This window comes from Pelophylax lessonae, assembly GCF_965119305.1.
Source record: "Pelophylax lessonae genome assembly, chromosome: 8".
Taxonomy (NCBI): domain Eukaryota; kingdom Metazoa; phylum Chordata; class Amphibia; order Anura; family Ranidae; genus Pelophylax; species Pelophylax lessonae.
Window position 1 is genome coordinate 51,347,915 of NC_138775.1, and position 19,116 is coordinate 51,367,030.

Consider the following 19,116-nt stretch of genomic DNA (forward strand, 5'->3'; position numbering starts at 1 on the left):
GGCCTGAAATAGAGCTCTAGCAATAGCCTGTTTAGGAGTATCTTTAATTGGAAGTCCATCTAGAATACCCAGTAGACATGGTTTAGGATCCACCTGGATGTTAACCTGGAAAACCAATTAATGTTTTTGAGAACACCTATCCAGTATAGATGCATAAAAAAATTTTGGACTGAAAAAAAAAACTTCTGTTAACATCAGCAAAGTCTGTTTTGAGTTTATCAAAGTTAAATCTAGAATAAAAATTAGTTTTGGAGTCAATGTCAGTTTTTGGGTTAGATTTATAAGGTAAATTAAGAATTTGGAACTCTTTCGTAATCTGTAAGGTTTCGCACATATATTGTACAGTAGGAGATCTTGTAACAGATAACTAAATCTGACAGTTGCCTGGTCTGTACACAAGACTATGCAGCTTTTCTAGAATTTGGAGCACAGTAACAAGAACAAAGAATTTTGCCTAGGTGGGTGGCAACCCAAAAATGACATTGTCGATCCCAGCATCATGCAGGACAAAGATAATTTCTCCAAAGTAGTGCCAACAAATGCTGCCAGGAATGTACTGTAGTTTGACCTGACCATTCCCATTTGACTGGGTCAACCCCTCTATGTAGAAAATTTTAGTAAACTTTTGACAAAGATTATTTCATAGCATCTCAGTAGTGAACTTGATCAAGTTACAGTGCTCTTAATCTGATCCATTAGCTATGTCTACATGTTTAGCTATCAATAAATGCTCTGATTTGAGGTCCAATGACTATCTATTTTTATAGACTATGGAGTGTCTATGTAATGGGTGTTTTGGGTACAATGCTTATCTGCAAGATGCAACTATGTCTGAGGTGCCAAAAATGCAAAAAGTGGTCACCGCCTCTATCTATAACTGGTCTTAGTGGTAAGGAGCACTGTGCCTTTAAGGAGGGGTGGGCTCCCTCTAGTCACCTGTCCTCCATCTATCCCATTAGAATGCATGTGCTCTCATTGTAGAGACTCTTTAAATTGTAGAGTTAGGGACTGCAGATCACAGGGTGCCATGCCTGGGCCTGCAGCTTATGCCTGTATTTGCAAATGTGTGCAACCAAACCCCTGTTTTTAACGCATACTGTTAGACAGGTCAATTCGGTTGGTCGCTGGCTGGTTGGTAAGTTGTGACTGGATGTCTGAGGTGCCACCGTCCTCCTTTGTTTTCAGACTGGATTATATTAAAATATGAATACATTTTTATAGGGAAATTATAAAAAAAAGAAGAGATCAGCAACAGAACTATGCAAGTCACTGCTTTGGGAACGGCAGCTTGGGAAGATGTTTTTATGCTGCATTGTTGACCTGTGAATCTCAATCTGCTGTTATTATTACAACAAGAAGCGGCTCAGTCTGGCAACACACTGATCATTAGTCCATTTTTAATCATGTTAATGGACTGCGCACACAGCCAGAGTTTAGCACTTACCTCTAAGCTGAAAGAGAGGACCACGTCAGACTTGGAGAGCTGGTTTTCATTCTCTTCCCCCATGTCAATGATGGATGTGTTGTGGCTGCGCTTCAGCTTCTGGAGCTTGAATTCAGAGCCGCCTTTTGACACTGGCATGCTCTCCAAATTCGCCATTAGTAGATTAACCGAAGATTTAAGCTCCTCAATGTACATGTTTTCCATTTCTTTGGAGACAAATTTGGGAAATTTGCGCTCCTGCAGGCAAAAAAGTCATGTAAGGTTACGTGTGATGAGACTAGGATATATGAAATACAAACAGCCTTAGAGCAAATATGCTAAAGTCAAATATACTCAAGACTACATTTATCATTGAGTGCATATATCATTTAAAGGATAAGTATAAGAGAGGAACGCTGATATATGTGGAATGTGTAGGTGTCTCAGTCCCAAATTTGAACAAAAAGACACAAGGGATGGCCCACAGGACTTTTATAGAGACAGATATATAATATATAAATTATACAAATTTATTGCACATCATCATTTAAAAACAATGATAACAACGTGGTGAATTCATCAGTAGAAAAAAAACATCAATAAATAATGAAATACAAATTCAAACTATATACAGCTTCATATGTGGATAATGATTTGTATTGTATAGATCCTGTTGTACACAATATTATAAATAAAAGCGACAGTCTGTGCTGCATACATCTCAACGCATTTCGAAAAATGTTAAATTAGCTTCATCAGGAGAAGCACAGATGTGTATCTAAAGGTAAAGAGATATAATAAGAAACCTAGACTACCATAAAGAAAAAAAAAAGGGGGGGAGGGAGAAAAATTGTTCCACTCATATTCAATTATTGAAACTTACAAATAATGCAGCAATGCAGATCGTTGCGAACAAGGATCTGTAATATTCCAACGGTCATTCCATCAAAAGAAGTTGTCGATACTGGTAATGGAAGAAATCCCCCCCAAAAAACAAAATATATAGAGGTGCATAGATCTTCCCCCCGGGAGTTGGGGAGGGGAGGAAAGTCCAATCACAGGCAAATCTCCAGCATCCCCTTAAAAGAAAACCCATGTAAAGTCAATAGTATTCCTGGACAAAAAAAAAAAACAGTGAAGTATAGAGGTGATGTATGCCCAAAAAGCCAGAAAAGTCAAAATGACCAGTGAAGAGACTTGAGACAGAGTGCACATAGAAGAAATTGATTTTTTCTATGTGCACTCTGCCTCAAGTCTCTTCACTGGTCATTTTGACTTTTCTGGCTTTTTGGGCATACATTATCTCTATACTTCACTGTTTTTTTGGGGTTTTTTTTTGTTCAGGCCTACTATTGACTTTACATGGGTTTTCTTTTAAGGCAAGGTTGGAGATTTGCCTGTGATCAGACTTTCCTCCCCTCCCCAACTCCTGGGGGGAAGATCTATGCACCTGTATATATTTTTTTTTTTGAGAAAATTTCTTCCATTACCATTATCGACAACTTCTTTTGATGGAATGACCGTTGGAATATTATAGACCCTTGTTGGGTTATTCGAAACCATCCGCTGTGTGGGCAGAGCCACGCATGGCAGTACTCTTTTCAAAAATTGACAGTTAATGTAGGGAGAAGAGCTCCAGCAGGACCTAGAACATGTTATATGTTCCACATAAAATATGGGTGGAACAAAAAGTGAACTTATCCTTTAAAGAGAGTTTTAAAATACCCCATTTAACCCTGTTATGCATTAAAGTGGTTCTAAAGGCAGAAGGTTTTTTTTTTATCTTAATGTATTCTATGCATTAAGATAAAAACCTTCAGTGTGAGCCCCATCTCAATCCAGCGATGTTTCACGAAAGCCCTGGCTGTCTCTCCCTCCTGATTGGCTGAGACACAGCAGCGGGCACCATTGGCTGCCACTGCTATCAAAGTCGGTAAGCCAGTGAGGACAGGGGAGTGGGGCCGAGCCACAGCTTCCTGTCTGAATGGACACACAGAGCAGCCACTCGGCTCTAGTGCCCCCATAGAAAGCAGCTTGCTGTGCTAGAACTCAGCAAAACTAAGTGGCCAGAAGCGCCATTGAGGGACCCGAGAAGTGCAGGATCTGGGCTGCTCTGTGCAAAACCACTGCACAGAGCAGATAAGTATAACTGGTTTGTTATTTTTAAACAAACAAAAAGAGACTTTAATATCACTTTAATTAAAAATGGTCCATAAATGTATTTTCATTCATATTCATTTCACAGAGCAGGATTCACACAGGAAAAGAGAAGCAACCTTGCAGGCCAATCAGTCTTTACTCAACAGTTTTGCTTTTTAAATAGGCACACCAACCACAGGCTTAGATGGTTCTTGGCCAACTTTATTGCTTTCACTGCAGTAGGGAAGAGTGAGCTCAGATCCTGGCTTTTCTATCTGGCAGGAACATCTTGATTTGAAAAGCAGCTGAACAAAAATTACACATTACACTTTTTTTGTGGTTTCCAGAGATATCTAGATGCTATAAGAACATACTGTATACATAAAGCATTGGTGCTTAGACTGAGCCCTTTCACAACCCAGTAAAGTTCTCCTTTTTTGGAATGGATCTAGATAGCCATTGTTTGGTTTGCATTGATAACAAGTCAAATGAAGATAGATGAAGACTGGGAATACCTCCATTGGAGGTTTCCTGTCAGTTTATTAATGTCTACATATTTCCCAATGTTGGTGCTATCATCCTTCAAACTAGGACTTCGAAAGGTTCCTCAAAGATGTTAGCCACTTAACTTTATCACAGAATGTTAGCAACGATATTGTGCCCAGTACGTTAAACAGAGAAGGCTAAGTATTTAAAAAAAATAAACTTACTCTTGCAATTTGATCTGCCATTTGTAGACGACCATCCAATTCACGTCTTATCTGAGCAGCTTGCTCATCTGGATTGTCCAACTGTGGATAGAAAAAAAAAAAAGTATAAGAAATCAAAAACCAGTTTTGAAGTCTAGATCAGAGAGGCTTAATAGATCATATATGTCTGTAATAAGATTGGTTAAGATTGTTATAACATAGGATAGAAAAAAATCCAACATATACTGTACTGCATTTGTTCACCAGGGAAGTCTTTATTTAGTAGGGATGAGCAATTTTTTAAAAATTGAATCAAAGTTTGTATATGAATTTCAGTTCATCACAATCCTTGTACTTCCTATTATGACCCAACATTGATTCATTGGACATAGATACTGTAGATGCTGGGCCAGCGTCCTCCAGTCTTATGGATTTCAATAGTGAGATGTCTCCCCTGAAATTTCCAGCTTAGTCCTTCCTCCTTTCACACTGATGCACTGCACATAAAACCAAATCAAACACAGAGGGGTGTATGTACTGTATAGAAAAAAAGGTTTTAAATTATGGCTACTAGACAGAGCTGACAATCATATTTATAAATACCTCAATGGTGATCTCAGCATAGAAAAAAAAGCTATTCAGTCGCAAGGTTTGTATGAGGACTCGAGGACATATAATGCGATTAGAGGAGAATCGCTTTAACCTCAGGCAACGCAGGGGGTTCTTTACTGTTAGGGCTACAAGATTGTGGAATTCTCTACCACAAGAGGTGGTTTCTGCGGGAATTATGGCTACTTTCAAAAGACTCTTGGACGTACATCTCAAGGATCAGAACATTCAGGGGTATGAGAAATAATTACATCCACACACACCTACACAGGTTGAACTGGATGGACTATTGTCTTTATTCAACCTCAACTACTATGTAACTATAAGAAAGAAACTTTTCTCTTTTGTCCTCAGCTGCATCTAGTGGCCATAATGTGCTATTTTACCAGACCACCCTATTTTTTAGGATTAAAAGCTGTAGAGGAGCTAGAAGGAAAACATATACCCCATTCACACAGAACAAAAGTACCAGCAGTTTCACTCTAAACTTAACTTTCTTTTAACAGCCATGACAGGTGGGTGGCTCTGGGAACTCAGGTGTGGAAAAGACATTGCTAGAGTCCTTGGAGATTAATCCAACCGCCGGTATATATTCAAATCTGAAATATTCATTTCTTTTGGCTAGATATATTAAAATTCACTGCCCCCTTTTTTAAAGTTATTAAATCAGGCTGATTTACATGTAATTGATTTGGTCATCCCGTGGGATGTCACAGCTCTAAAACTGTTTCCGCTTCCTTGGGTGGTCTCGTTGGTTCTCCTTATGTGATCTCCTTCCTTTGGAGTCTTGCCAGGATTATGTTTGACCATCTTCCAATCCTGCAGAGACTGGACAGTTCGCAATTGATTTTAATAATATGGCTGTAATTAACTGACTCATCATTGTCATAGGTACTCAGTATTTTACAAATGTCTGTAAAACACCCCTGAAGACGGATAACTTTCCAGAAACGCGTTGGGTGTAATAACCACACGGTTTACTCATATTCATTGTTACATTGTACCTGGTTATCACATGATGCTGTCATTTTAGGGATAGCCATTTCTATATATGTATTGTATATCATGTTTTGTCTACACAAGTTTTTGTAAATAAAATTATACTTTTTATAAAAATTATTCTTTTCATTCCTCAACAGCAGTGGGTTATTTTTGAAGACCTTTAAAGTCCCACTGGGGGGTTCCTCCTCTTTGTTCCAAATTTTTTTTGGGATGTGGTCTCACCATTAAACTCCTTATTCTCCCAACCAGCCCCATATTCAGCTCTAAAACAATATCATGTCAATATATACAAGGTAAGCATTTATGTCACAAAATCAGAGATGAAATCAGTAAAAAAAAAAAAAAACGTTCTCTCTAAAGGAAAACTTAACATTCACAAAAAATTTTAAATAAAATAAAATTGAACACAAGGCATTTTGCAATTTATTGTTTTATTATTAAAATGTATCTTTCAATTTTGATCTGCAGTTGTTACAATTTTGTAAAACTGTCATTAAATCCAATGCAATATGGCAATCTGGAAGTGAAATGTAATTTCTTGCTTGTATGATTGGCTCATTGGCTTTCTCATAAGTATGCACTAAGATACAAGGCAAGCAATTCCAGTTTCAGCGAGATGCTTCCCTTATACTTGCGGCTAGGCCCCCCATAAGCTGCAAAGGCAGCCAGATGGGGTGTGTCGCAGAAAAAAAAAAAACCCTCATGTTTAGCAGGCAGTACTGATGTGAAGGCCATTTTAGTTTTCCGTTTTAGGCTTTCTTTTTTGCCAGTAAGTCTGTTGTATTTCGAAAGAACAAACTCTTTTAAGGCATATCAGTTAGATGGATGAGACAAACCATTTAAAACTGACAGGGGTGCTTACTAAGATCATCTTTTATTTATGTAAAACTTTTATCCCAAAAGGAAAATGTTACTGTAACTGCTTATAAAGTATTAGCTGGAGTCTGGCTTCAATTTGTTAGTTTCTTTAAAGAGGTTGTAAACTAAAAAAAAAAAAAATAAACCTGTAAGAAAAAGGCATAATGAGCTTGTATGCATCGCATACTAGCTCATTATGAAATACTTACCTTAGAACGAAGCCCCCGCAGTGCCGCCCACTCAGCAATTACACAGCCGACATTTTCGGCTGTCCTGCTTCGTGTCCTCCAGCCATCTGATTGGCCGGAGGCACGATTACATCACTCCCATGCAGAGATGTATAGTAACGAAGTAGAACTACTTAAGTACTGTACTTAAGTACCGAAATGCGGTATCTGTACTTTCCTAGAGTAGAATTTTTTTCTCCTACTTCTACTTTTACTTCACTACATTTTTTCGATGATTTCGATACTTCTACTCAAGTATTTTTTTTTGTGCTGCATAGTTACTCGTTACTTTTAAAAAAATTACCACTGCCAGAACAGTAGATGGCAGGTTGCATAAAGCTCAAAAAAATGTGTATAATGTCATTTGTAAATCAGCGCATACGAAAATAAAGGCTGTGTATAATAAAAGCTGCTATACCAAATCTTTCCAATAAAAAGAAAATATGAAACAAACAAATAAATGGTGCTACAGCGCTTAAAGTGCATCAAGAAACTACTAACAAACACAGGTTAATCATTTGAATAAATCATTTGAAATAATAAAAACAATATGATGTTCATACTTTTGACTTCTTTCTTTAATAACTACATAACACAGTACTTGTACTTCTACTTTCAGTACTTGAGTAGAATTTTTTTTTCAAAACTACTGGTACTTTTTACTTTTAGTACTTAAGTAGCAAATTTTTTGAAAAAACTACTTGCAATACTTAAGTAAAAAAATTTTTGAATACTTTAGTACTTCTACTTAAGTAACTTTTTCTGCGATCACTTCCACTTCTACTCAAGTAATTTTTTGATCTAGCACTTGTACTTTTACTCAAGTAGAAATTTCGAGTACTTTATACAAGTCTGCTCCCATGCATATGTGCGGGAGCCGCCATTCAGGGCACAGGGCTCTGAAGGAATGGCACGGGTGGCCGTTCCTTCAGAGCGAATGCACCAATGACGTCATCGGCTGCATGAAAAGTAAATGTGTCCTAAATGGTGCAAGTTTAGAAGATATTTACAGTACCTATAGGTAAGCCTTATTATAGACTTACCTATAGGTACAACTTACAGAGGGGGGTTTACAACCTCCTAAAATGTGCTCGTACATCTAAGACTCCCCTCCCCCCAGACTAACAATGCTGCTGTCAAAAGGTGTCCCCTGTGCTTCTTTGCCTGGATTGGGAGCACTCTAATACAGGAGGTGTGTTACTGGCCAGATCACCAGGTAAAAACAGAGGAAAAAAAAAAGCTGCTCAGATGCATGCATCCAAATACAATATATTGTGTTTGACAAAAAAGGCTGCATTTAACCAGTTTTACCTGCAATCAAAACACACCCCAATAGGACAAGAAACTTCAGAAGAAACCCAACGCAAAGCAGGTTAAATGCAGCCCTTAACCACTTTACCACCGGAGGATTTTGCTGTCTTACGTCCGGGCCACTTTTTGTGATTCGGCACTGTGCGACTTTAACTGACAATTGCGCGGTCGTGCAATGCCGTACCCAAACAAAATTTACGTCCTTTTCTTCCCACAAACAGAGCATTCTTTTGGTGGTATTTGATCACCTGTGTGGTTTTTACTTTTTGCGCTATAAAAAAAAAAAGAGCGTAAATTTTGAAAAAATTACAATATTTTTCAAATTTTCTTATATGAAATTCCCCCCCAAAAAATGTAAAAAAAAATGTAAAAAAAACATTTTTGGCCAATTTGTTTTCTGCTACCTATGTTTGGTAAAAAAATCACAATAAGCGTATTTTGATTGGTTTCGCAAAAGTTATTGCGTTTACTAACTAAGGGAAAGATTTCTGTCATTTTTGGTGTTTTTTTTAACGAGTAATGGCGGCGATCTGCGTTTTTTTTTGCGGGACTGCGACATTGCAGCGGACAGATCGTACCCTTGACTGACATTTTTGACACTTTTGGGGGTACCAGTGACATTACTACAGTAATCAGTGCTATAAATATGCACTGTTACTGTAAAAATGACACTGGCAGGGAAGGGGTTAATTTTATTGGAGAGGGAGGGGTTAATGTATGCCTGGTGCTTACTGACGTGTGTGGGGGGAGGTGACTGAGTGACACAGGGACAGATCGCATGTTCAGCTATGCTGAACCCTGCAATCTGTCACTGTTTGTCACTTAGGAGATCCGCCCGCTTTGTTTACACAAGCGGGCGGATCTCCAAACTCGATTCCCCGACGATCGGGGAAGAGCAGCGGCGATCGGCACTGCTCCTCCCCTGGCCCGACTCCCGCTGTGACTGAAAACAGCGGGAGTGAGCCTCCGGCGGCGCGCGAGCGCCGCCCACAGGAGTCCAGCGATGTAGGTCTATCGAGCCACTTTGCCGCAGTACAGTCCCAGTGACTGGTCGGCAAGTGGTTAAACCAGGGGTAGGCAACCTTAAAGACTTTGAGATCTACCCAAACAACATGGGGGAGTGCAGCCCTATACTATTATGCCCAGTGTGTTTCTTCACATTGACCTGAGGATCTCTTCTTTCCTGCTGCTGGCACCACTCTCCATACCAATAGTTGGGATAAGAGATGGAGAGCAGTTGTTATGACTCTGTATGGGACAGGACAGGAGCCAGCACTACAGAGGAGGCATCGGCTTATGCGGCTCCTGCTCCCTACTACAGCTCCAACTTTACAGATAGTCCCTCAGCATTGCACTCTGCTTGATTCTCCGTGATGGCGGGTCAGCAAGCCTAGACTATGATAGTCACCTGGCCACGATCTACTGCTAGATCACACTCTACTGGTTGCTGATTCCTGCTCTAAACAGTCATATCCACGCCATTGAATTTGGTGAACTGCAACTGATGTGTCTTTAAATTGCATCAATACAGGAAAACAGCGCCTTAACTTTGGTGGTGTTATATAATAATGGAGGTCCTCTGGTTTTTTTAATTTTTTAATATTCTATAAGTAAAGACAGACAACATTTAGTAATCCAGTACTCTATTCCAACAATAATAGTAGTATTTACTTGGGATGAAACCAAAGGTCACTGTATTATAATATTTATTATAATTATGACTTGCAAACATCTCTGATTATTTTATTGAAGTGCACTTTATGGAGGATAAGCATGCAGTCACAAGCTGCTCCTGCCATAAAGCACAGTTTATTAAAGTCTGTTTGCAGCCATATTGGCTCTGGATAAATTAATCCTTTTTTAATAGAGTAACATTTCGGTCTTGTGGGGTTTGCCTCCCCTTCCAAATCAGAAGAGTATGGCAATCATTTCATGAGATGTATAATCCTTATCACGGTTGTCTATCTTAGTCCTCAAGGGTCACTGGCTTGACACTAATTTGGAAATTTCCTAATTAATGGGCAATCAATCAATTAGTGCTTTAATGTACATCACTTAGTCAAAGTCCTCAGTGGCATTGCTCTGGTCACATGGCTATATCACTCTTCATCATATAGAACAAATCGATATTCATAAAACTCAGTATACAGTATCTCACAAAAGTGAGTACACCCCTCACATTTTTGTAAATATTTTATTATATCTTTTCATGTGACAACACTGAAGAAATGACACTTTGCTACAATGTAAAGTAGTGAGTGTACAGCTTGTATAACAGTGTAAATTTGCTGTCCCCTCAAAAAAAAAAACTCCACACACAGCCATTAATGTCTAAACCACTGGCAACAAAAGTGAGTACACCCCTATGTGAAAATGTCCAAATTGGGCCCAATTAGCTATTTTCCTCCCCGGTGTCATGTGACCCATTAGTGTTACAAGGTCTCAGGTGTGAATGGGGAGCAGGTATGTTACATTTGGTGTTATTGCTCTAACGCTCTCATACTAGTCACTGGAAGTTCAACATGGCACCTCATGGCTAAGAACTCTCTGAGGGTCTGAAAAAAAATAATTGTTGCTCTACATAAAGATGGCCTAGGCTATAAGAAGTTTGCCAAGACCCTGAAACTGAGCTGCAGCACGGTGGCCAAGACCATACAGTGGTTTAACAGGAAGGGTTCCACTCAGAACAGGCCTCGCCATGGTCGACCAAAGGAGTTGAGTGCACATGCTCAGCTTCAAATCCAGAGGTTGTCTTTGGGAAATAGACGTATCAGTGCTGCCAGCATTGCTGCAGAGGTTGAAGGGGTGGGGGGTCAGCCTGTCAGTGCTCAGACTATATGCTGCACACTGCATCGAATTGGTCTGCATGGCTGTCGTCCCAAAATGAAGCCTCTTCTTAAGATGATGCATAAGAAAGCCCACAAACAGTTTGCTGAAGACAAGCAGACTAAGGACATGGATTACTGGAACCATGTCCTGTGGTCTTATGAGACCAAGATAAACTTGTTTGGTTCAGATGTTGTCAAGCGTGTGTGGTGGCAACCAGGTGAGGAGTACAAAGACAAGTGTGTCTTGCCTACAGTCAAGCATGGTGGTGGGAGTGTCATGGACTGGGGCTGCATGAGTGCTGCCAGCATTGGGGAACTACAGTTCATTGAGGGAACCATGAATGCCAACTTAGACATACTGAAGCAGAGAATTATCCCCTCCCTTTGGAGACTGGGCCGCAGGGCAGTATTCCAACATGATAACGACCCCAAACACACATTAAAGACGACCACTGCCTTGCTAAAGAAGCTGAGGGTAAAGGTGATGGACTGGCCAAGCATGTCTCCAGACCTAAACCCTATTGAGCATCTGAGGGGCATCCTCAAACGGAAGGTGGAGGAGAGCAAGGTCTCAAACATCCACCAGCTCTGTGATGTCGTCACGGAGGAGTGGAAGAGGACTCCAGTGGCAACCTGTGAAGCTCTGGTGAACTCCATGCCCAAAAGGGTTAAGGCAGTCCTGGAAATGAATGGTGGCCACACAAAATGTTAACACTTTGGGCCCAATGTGGACAATTGAACTTAGGGGTGTACTCACTTTTGTTGCCAGCGGTTTAGACATTAATGGCTGTGTGTTGAGTTATTTTGAGGGGACAGCAAATTTACACTGTTATACAAGCTGTACACTCACTACTTTACATTGCTGCAAAGTGTCAATTCTTCAGTGTTGTCACATGAAAAGATATAATAAAAAATTACAAAAATGTGAGGGGTGTACTCACTTTTGTGAGACACTGTATATATATAAAATAGTCTTTTGAACCTTACGCAATATGCATTTAGTCCACACCTAAGTTGCGTAGTCCACTACTACTACTGGAGATGCAACCGGAAATGAGAGAAAGTCTCTCCAAAGCAAATGAAATTCCAAACTACTGTCATAGAACAGGTATCCTCTATGGAAGATTTCCCTCACCTCTTCCTCGGGCAAAAACTCAGAATTTTGGATTTCCCCCCTAATATATAAACTACAATATTACCACTTCAGCTCCAGAAGATTTACCCCATTTTGTGACCAGGTCATTTTTTTGCGATAAAGCACTGCGTTATTTTAACTGACAATTGCACGGTCAAGCAATGCTGTACCCAAATAAAATTGATGTCATTTTTTCCCACAAATAGAGCTCTCTTTTGGCAGTATTTGATCACCTCTGCAGTTTTAATTTCTTGCGCTATAAACAAAAAAAGACCGACAATTTTGAAAAAAAAAAAAAGCAATATATTTTATACAATAAATGTAAAAAATAAAATTTCTTCATCAATTTGAGCCAATATGTATTCTGCTACATGTTTTTGGTAAAAATAATCCCAATAAGCGTATATTGATTGGTTTGTGCAAAAGTTATAGTGTCTACAAACTGTAGGACATTTTTATAGAATTTTTATTATTTAAATAATTTTTTACTAGTAATGGCAGCGGACAAGTCTGGCACTAAGTGACACCTCTGACACTTTTTTTGGGGACCAGTGACATTATTACAGTGATTAGTGCTAAAAAAAATTTGCACTGTCACTGTATTAATGACACTGGCACGGAAGGGGTTAACATCAGGCTCGAAAGAGGGTGACAGTTAAGTGAAGGGGGGGGGGGTGCTATAAAGAGGGTGAGGACAGTTATGTGAAGGGGGGTGCTATAAAGAGGATGAGGACAGTTATGCGAAGGGGGGTGCTATAAAGGGGGTGAGGACAGTTGTGTGAAGGAGGGTGCTATAAAGGGAGTGAGGACAGTTATGTGAAGGGGGGTGCTATAAAGGGAGTGAGGACAGTTATGTGAAGGAGGGTGCTATACAGGGTATTAGGACAGTTATGTGAAGGAGGGTGCTATAAAGGGGATGAGGACAGGTATGTGAAGGAGGGAGCTATAAAGGGGATTAGGACAGTTTGTCAAGGGGGGGGGGGGGTGCTATAAAGGGGATGAGGACAGTTATGTGAAGGAGGGTGCTATAAAGGGGATGAGGACAGTTATGTGAAGGGGGGGGGTGCTATAAAGGGGATGAGGACAGTTATGTGAAGGAGGGCGCTATAAAGGGGATGAGGACAGTTTGTGAAGGGGGTAGTGCTATAAAGGGGATGAGGACAGTTTTGTGAAGGAGGGCGCTATAAAGGGGGTGGGGACAGTTATGTGAAGGGGGTTTTATAAAGTGGGTGAGGACAGTTATGTGAAGGGGGGTCGCTATAGAGGGGATGAGGGCAGTTATGTGTAGGGGTGTGCTATAAAGTGGGTGAGGACAGGAATATGAAGGGGGGTGCTATAAACGGGGTGAGGACAGGAATGTTAAGTGGGGCTGGGGACTGCAATCTGAAGGGGGGGTACTATAAAGGGGGGGAGGACAGGTATGTGAAGGGGGGGGTGATATGAAAGGGGCTGGGAACTGCAATTTAAAGTAGGGGGTTATATAAAGGTGGGCCGCAGACAAGAATGTGAAGGGGGGCTGAGGACTGTAATGTGAAGGGGGGATGGTGTGCAGGGGCACTGAGAACACTGATGTAATAAAAAGGATAGTGATTGCCCATTGTGCAGAGGTGCCATTGAGAGCCAAACATATGATTTAGCCCTCGACTGGAAGACATTCTTTCTGACTGGACCTTCAGGAATTTAAATTCAATACCCCTGCAATAGGGGGTGTTTTTGCATTGAAGGCAATAGGGGGTGTTTTTGCATTGAAGGCAATAGGGGGTGTTTTTGCATTAAAGTCAAATGGTACACAATTTTGCATTGAAGTCAATGGGATGCAGCATGCAATTATCTGCACCTTTTTATATCGGCAAAATGCTGAAAACCCTATTTCTGACCAATAATTTTCGGTGGTTAATATATTGGTACATCCCTATTAAATACATGAATGACAATATTAAGGGGTATGATCAAATCTTACATATCTGTGTGATCAAAAGTCTTACATTTGTGATAGAGCTCTGTACCACTCCAAAACACATCAACACTAGTGCAATATCCGTGATTGATCCATAAAGTGTATTCTACTTGAGTGCCTTCTAACACCCTCCAAAATGTGATTCCCCAACTTCACACCGCTCTCACTACAGTAGAACGAATTGACCCTTTGTGTTAACAAGTTTGTCAAAATGCGTCAATGAGCCCAAGGTCCGGAGGTAACCAATGCTCCAATCAATATACCATCATGGTTGTTTACCTGACTTCAGTAGCTCATATTGCAGCCCAAATAGACTTAGCAGGTACAAAGAGAAAAAGAAAAGCCTCTCATCGGGAAATACTGCTTTCTTGGTTAAAATAAAATTAAAAAAAAAAAAAGCCAATGCAGAAATTAGAAATTAGAAAACAATAACTGCTTGTCAACCAGAAAGCACCCTTCCGTATCCAGCAAGCACTCTAAAGAGCAGATATTCTGTCCCTCCGAAGTCCAGTGCAACACACAGAGTTGTATAAAGTACTCGAAACCCATACTTGAGTAAAAGTACAAGTGCTCGATCAAAAAGTGACTTGAGTAGAAGTGGAAGTGCTCGATCAAAAAGTGACTTGAGTAGAAGTACTAAAGTATTCAACATTTTTTGTACTTAAGTATTGCAAGTAGTTTTTAAAAAATTTTGCTACTCAAGTACTGAAAGTAAAAGTACCAGTAGCTTTGAGAAAAAAATTGCTACTCAAGTACTGAAAGTAAAAGTACAAGTACTGTGTTATGTAGTTATTAAAGAAAGAAGTCAAAAGTTTGAACATCATATTGTTTTTTATTATTTCAAATGCAGCTTCTATTTATACATACAGTACAGTAGCAGTTATTTTCGTATGCGCTGATAATACACACGTTTTGAACTTCATGAAACCTGCCATCTACTGTTCTGGCAGTGGTAATTTTTATAATAGTAAGGAGTAACTATGCAGCACAAAAAAAAATATTGGAGTAGAAGTACTGAAATCATCGAAAAAATGTAGTGAAGTAAAAGTGGAAGTAGGAGAAAAAAATTCTATTCTAGGAAAGTACAGATATCGCCTTTCGGTACTTAAGTACAGTAGTGAAGTAGTTCTACTTAGTTACTATACATCTCTGGCAACACACTTCCTCATCAAGGTGCCAAGTCTTCAGGAGCAGATACTTTTGACTTCCTCTCCGCTCTCTATATACCAAAAAACCCGCCCTCTACACCCAATCTGCCATATTGTTACTCTCTAAATTTCAAACTATAAAGTAAGTCTAAAGGCAAAACTTTTTTGGTTTTGTTTTTAGTTTTGAGTAGAGAGGAAAGCGATTAGAACACCAGTCAGTTTTTATTACTGTCTGGGCCCCCAATTAGGAGATTTATCCTCTCTATTTGTCCTGTTCATCATTATCATTTAAAGTGAAAGTAAAAGAAAATCCCAAATTTTGGGTTGTCCTCAGAAACATAATAATGGGGCAATCATTCAATGGGGACACTAGTTCTGGTGACCTGGGAGTCCCTAAGGAATTCCCTTAATTTGCTGGAAATTCTTTTCACTTCCTTTTTGTCCATGGGATAGGAAGGTGAAGGGAACACATGGCAAAAAAAAAAAAAACTCGACAGGGGTTATAACCTTAATTTTCAGGAATTTCCTCTCACTTCCTGTTTGGCTATGGGACAGAAAGTGAAGGGCAATCATCACAATGGGACACAAATGGCAATGGAACACAAATGGCAATCTGACAGGGGTTATAACCCTCCCATGCTCTATCCAAAATGTAAAAAAATTAACGTTTTGCCTATAGTTCAACTTCTACTAGGAACGTATGGTCATTTCTAGTCTCTCTCTAAACATGAAAATAGTTAACTGGACCTATTATTTTTATCAATAGATCCAGTTATGCCGTAAATTACTCAAGTACTACCTAAACTTTTTTAAGTTATAAACAGTGCCATAGTGTGAAAACTTAGCAAATTGTGATTTGCAGCATATTACTGCCCTAACCAAAAGTGCCCTATCACAATGTAAACCATCATTATTATGTTATACATCTTTTTAAAAAACAACAGATGAGTATAAGGCTCCGTTCACATGTCAGCGCATGATCGCGGGCAGAACCGCCGCGGTTCCGCCTGCGATCCGGAGATTTATTGCAAATCGCGGGACGCCTAGCTTTTACCGTTGATTTGCAATAGCCCCCCAAACGCCGAGCGATGTTGCCGCGATTTACAAGAGCTTCTTTGGAGCGTATTGCGTCCCGCGATTTTGTTTGCGCAATGTTGCCGCGATTCGGCGGGCGTAAATCGCGGCAACATCGCTCGGCGTTTGGGGGGCTATTGCAAATCAACGGGCAACGCTAGGCGTCCCGCGATTTGCAATAAATCTCCGGATCGCGGGCAGAACCGCGGCGGTTCCGCCCGCGATCATACGCTGACATGTGAACGGAGCCTAAATATAAAAATGTAACAATAAAAAATACTGCTAACTATAAAATATGTATGGTTGAATAAATAAATAAATAAGGCTAGTCAATCGTATAATTAGAAAAAATAGAAATAAGATCAATGTCTATATTTAATCCCTTAGATGTCAGTGTAGCAGCACGTTTCATTTTTGATTTTTCTGCTTTTCTCATATCTGTACTCCTCCAATGTTTCTCTGCTTATCAATCCTATAAAAAGATAGTATTCTGGAGTCCTTATTATGGTACAATCTGAAATGACTGGAAATACTGTGTTTGCAAAGCACCTACTCATTCATTTTCTCATTTTTCTACCCACTAGTGATGGGCCGAACACCCCCCTGTTCGGTACACACCAGAACATCTCGAACAGGGAAAAAGGTCTAGCGGACATGCAAACTCTTTTCAAATCTATGGGACAAGAACATGAAAAATCAAAACTCCTCGTTTTAAAGGCTTACTGTATATGCAAGTTATTGCCATAAAAATTGTATGGGGATCTGGGTCCTGCCCCGAGTAACATGTATCAATGCAATTTTTTTTTTTTTTTTAACGATTGTTAAAAAAAAGGAGAAGTGATTTTAATGATGCTTAAAGTGAAACAATAAAAATGAAAAATTTGTGTAAATATTGTGCCTGGGGGGCCCCCTTAATATGCCTGTAAAGTGGTGCATTTGTATGATGTATGTAGCCTGCTGCAGCAAAACTGACATTTGGAAAGGAAAAAATGTAATTTAAACTTCCTCACGGCTGTAATGTATTGTCGACTCCCAGCAATACAGATAAAAAAAAATGAAAAATTAAATAAATAAAACGGCGTAGGGTTTGGTTCCCCCCCCCCCCCAGTCTATACCAGTCATCAGGAGAAAGAGCTAGAACCATATCCTCCTGAACCATATCAGGCCACATGCCCTCATCATGTGGGGTGGGTGCTTTGGGGCAGGGGGGCACCTTCCATTCAAAAATGCGATTTTGTTTATAGTCTGCTATGTCTCGTTCTAGCTTTTTGGTTTTGGTGTTAACCAAGTCGTCCTCATGGCGTTTCACATTTTGTTCCAATGTTGTCGACCATTTGGAGTAAAGGCAAGAGGATTCAAACTTGCGTGCAGTATTAGCCCTATCTGACACTGTTTGTTGAGCCAGCTTTACATTGTACTCCTACTCATTCACCAAAAAAAAGTGTAAAAAATTAAAAACCACAGAACTGTGGTGTTCCGATAAGCCCCCCTCCCGCAGACCCCCCACAACCACAGCCCAGGGTTGTCAGGAAGAAGAAGTCCCCATCAACATAGGGTCAAGGTGCTTTGGTGGCATCCAAAGCACCTTCCCCTTGTTGAGGGCAAGCGGCCTGGTATGGTTTAGGAGGGGGGGCGATCGCTTGCTCCCCCCTTTTCCTGGCCTGCCAGGCTGCATGCTCAGATAAGGTTCTGGTATGGATCTTAGGGGGGATCCCACGCCATTTTTTTTTTTTTACATTTTGGCGTGGAGTTCCCCTTAAAATCTATACCAGACCCAAAGGACCTGGTATAGATGGGGGGGGGGGACCCCACACCGTTTTTTTAATTATGCCATAACCACTTAAATACAGGGCACTTTCACCCTCTTCCTGCCCAGACCAATTTTCAACTTTCAGTACTCATTGGCATCTAATGGAAATATTGGTCAGCTTGACATGGTACTGATTCCTGTCTTTAAAGCGTTTTTTAACCTTAGGAAAAAAAAAAAAACAGATACGGTTTCCTTAAAGCATAGCATACAGCACAGTGCTTGTGCTGTGTCATTTGGCCCCCTGTAACACCTAAAAAAACCTGTCTGATCCTGTCAGTTTCTACCCTCCCCTCGTTACACTGACCACCGTATATCATGGCTGCTGAGTGCTGACACCGTGGTCAGTGTACATGTCTCCGTCATCCGCAGCCCTGCTCTCTGTCTCCTTTGTCCTCCTCCCCTCCCTGCCTGTCTGCTCTGTCAGTGCCTGCCCCTCCACTCCTGCTACTCTCATATTTATTAATAATCAAATCTGTAGCATCACACTAAGTGCTCCTGTGCCTGTCTTATAGAAAAAATATTCGATCTGTACCTATATCACAGCGGCTCCCAGCAATCACCTGACCGCTCAGCTCTCTCTCTCCTCTCTTCCCTTCCTCCCCGACTGACGTCAGCTGCAGTGCTTGGGCCCGCCCACTGGAGCTGTCAGCCAGGGAGAGAAGAGAGCAGAGGGATCAGCTGATCGCCAGGAGACACTCTCATTTATGTACAGGTCGCATATTTTTTCTATAAGACAGGCACAGGAGCACTAAGTGTTACATTACAGAGAGGATTGGATTATTTTATAGTAGTGGCTTAACAACCACTTTAACATTGGTGTCTATGGGAAATATTGGACAGCTTGACATGGCACTGCTCCCTGTCTTTTAACATTGGCATCTATGGGAAATATTGGTCAGCTTGACA

The 19,116-nt window shown here is 40.4% G+C and overlaps 1 protein-coding gene across 7 annotated transcripts in view; it reads right to left on the reverse strand.

The window, feature by feature from the left end:
• Positions 1-19,116, reverse strand: part of CADPS (calcium dependent secretion activator) — a 706,678-nt gene that overhangs the window by 385,659 nt on the left and 301,903 nt on the right. For all 7 annotated transcript variants that reach the window (XM_082264950.1, XM_082264948.1, XM_082264947.1 and 4 more), the window contains exons 4-5: positions 4,273-4,353; positions 1,445-1,681 (exon numbers count right to left, since the gene is read on the reverse strand). In XM_082264950.1, coding sequence (XP_082121076.1) covers positions 1,445-1,681; positions 4,273-4,353 — 318 coding nt within the window. The remainder of the gene's footprint in view (positions 1-1,444; positions 1,682-4,272; positions 4,354-19,116) is intronic.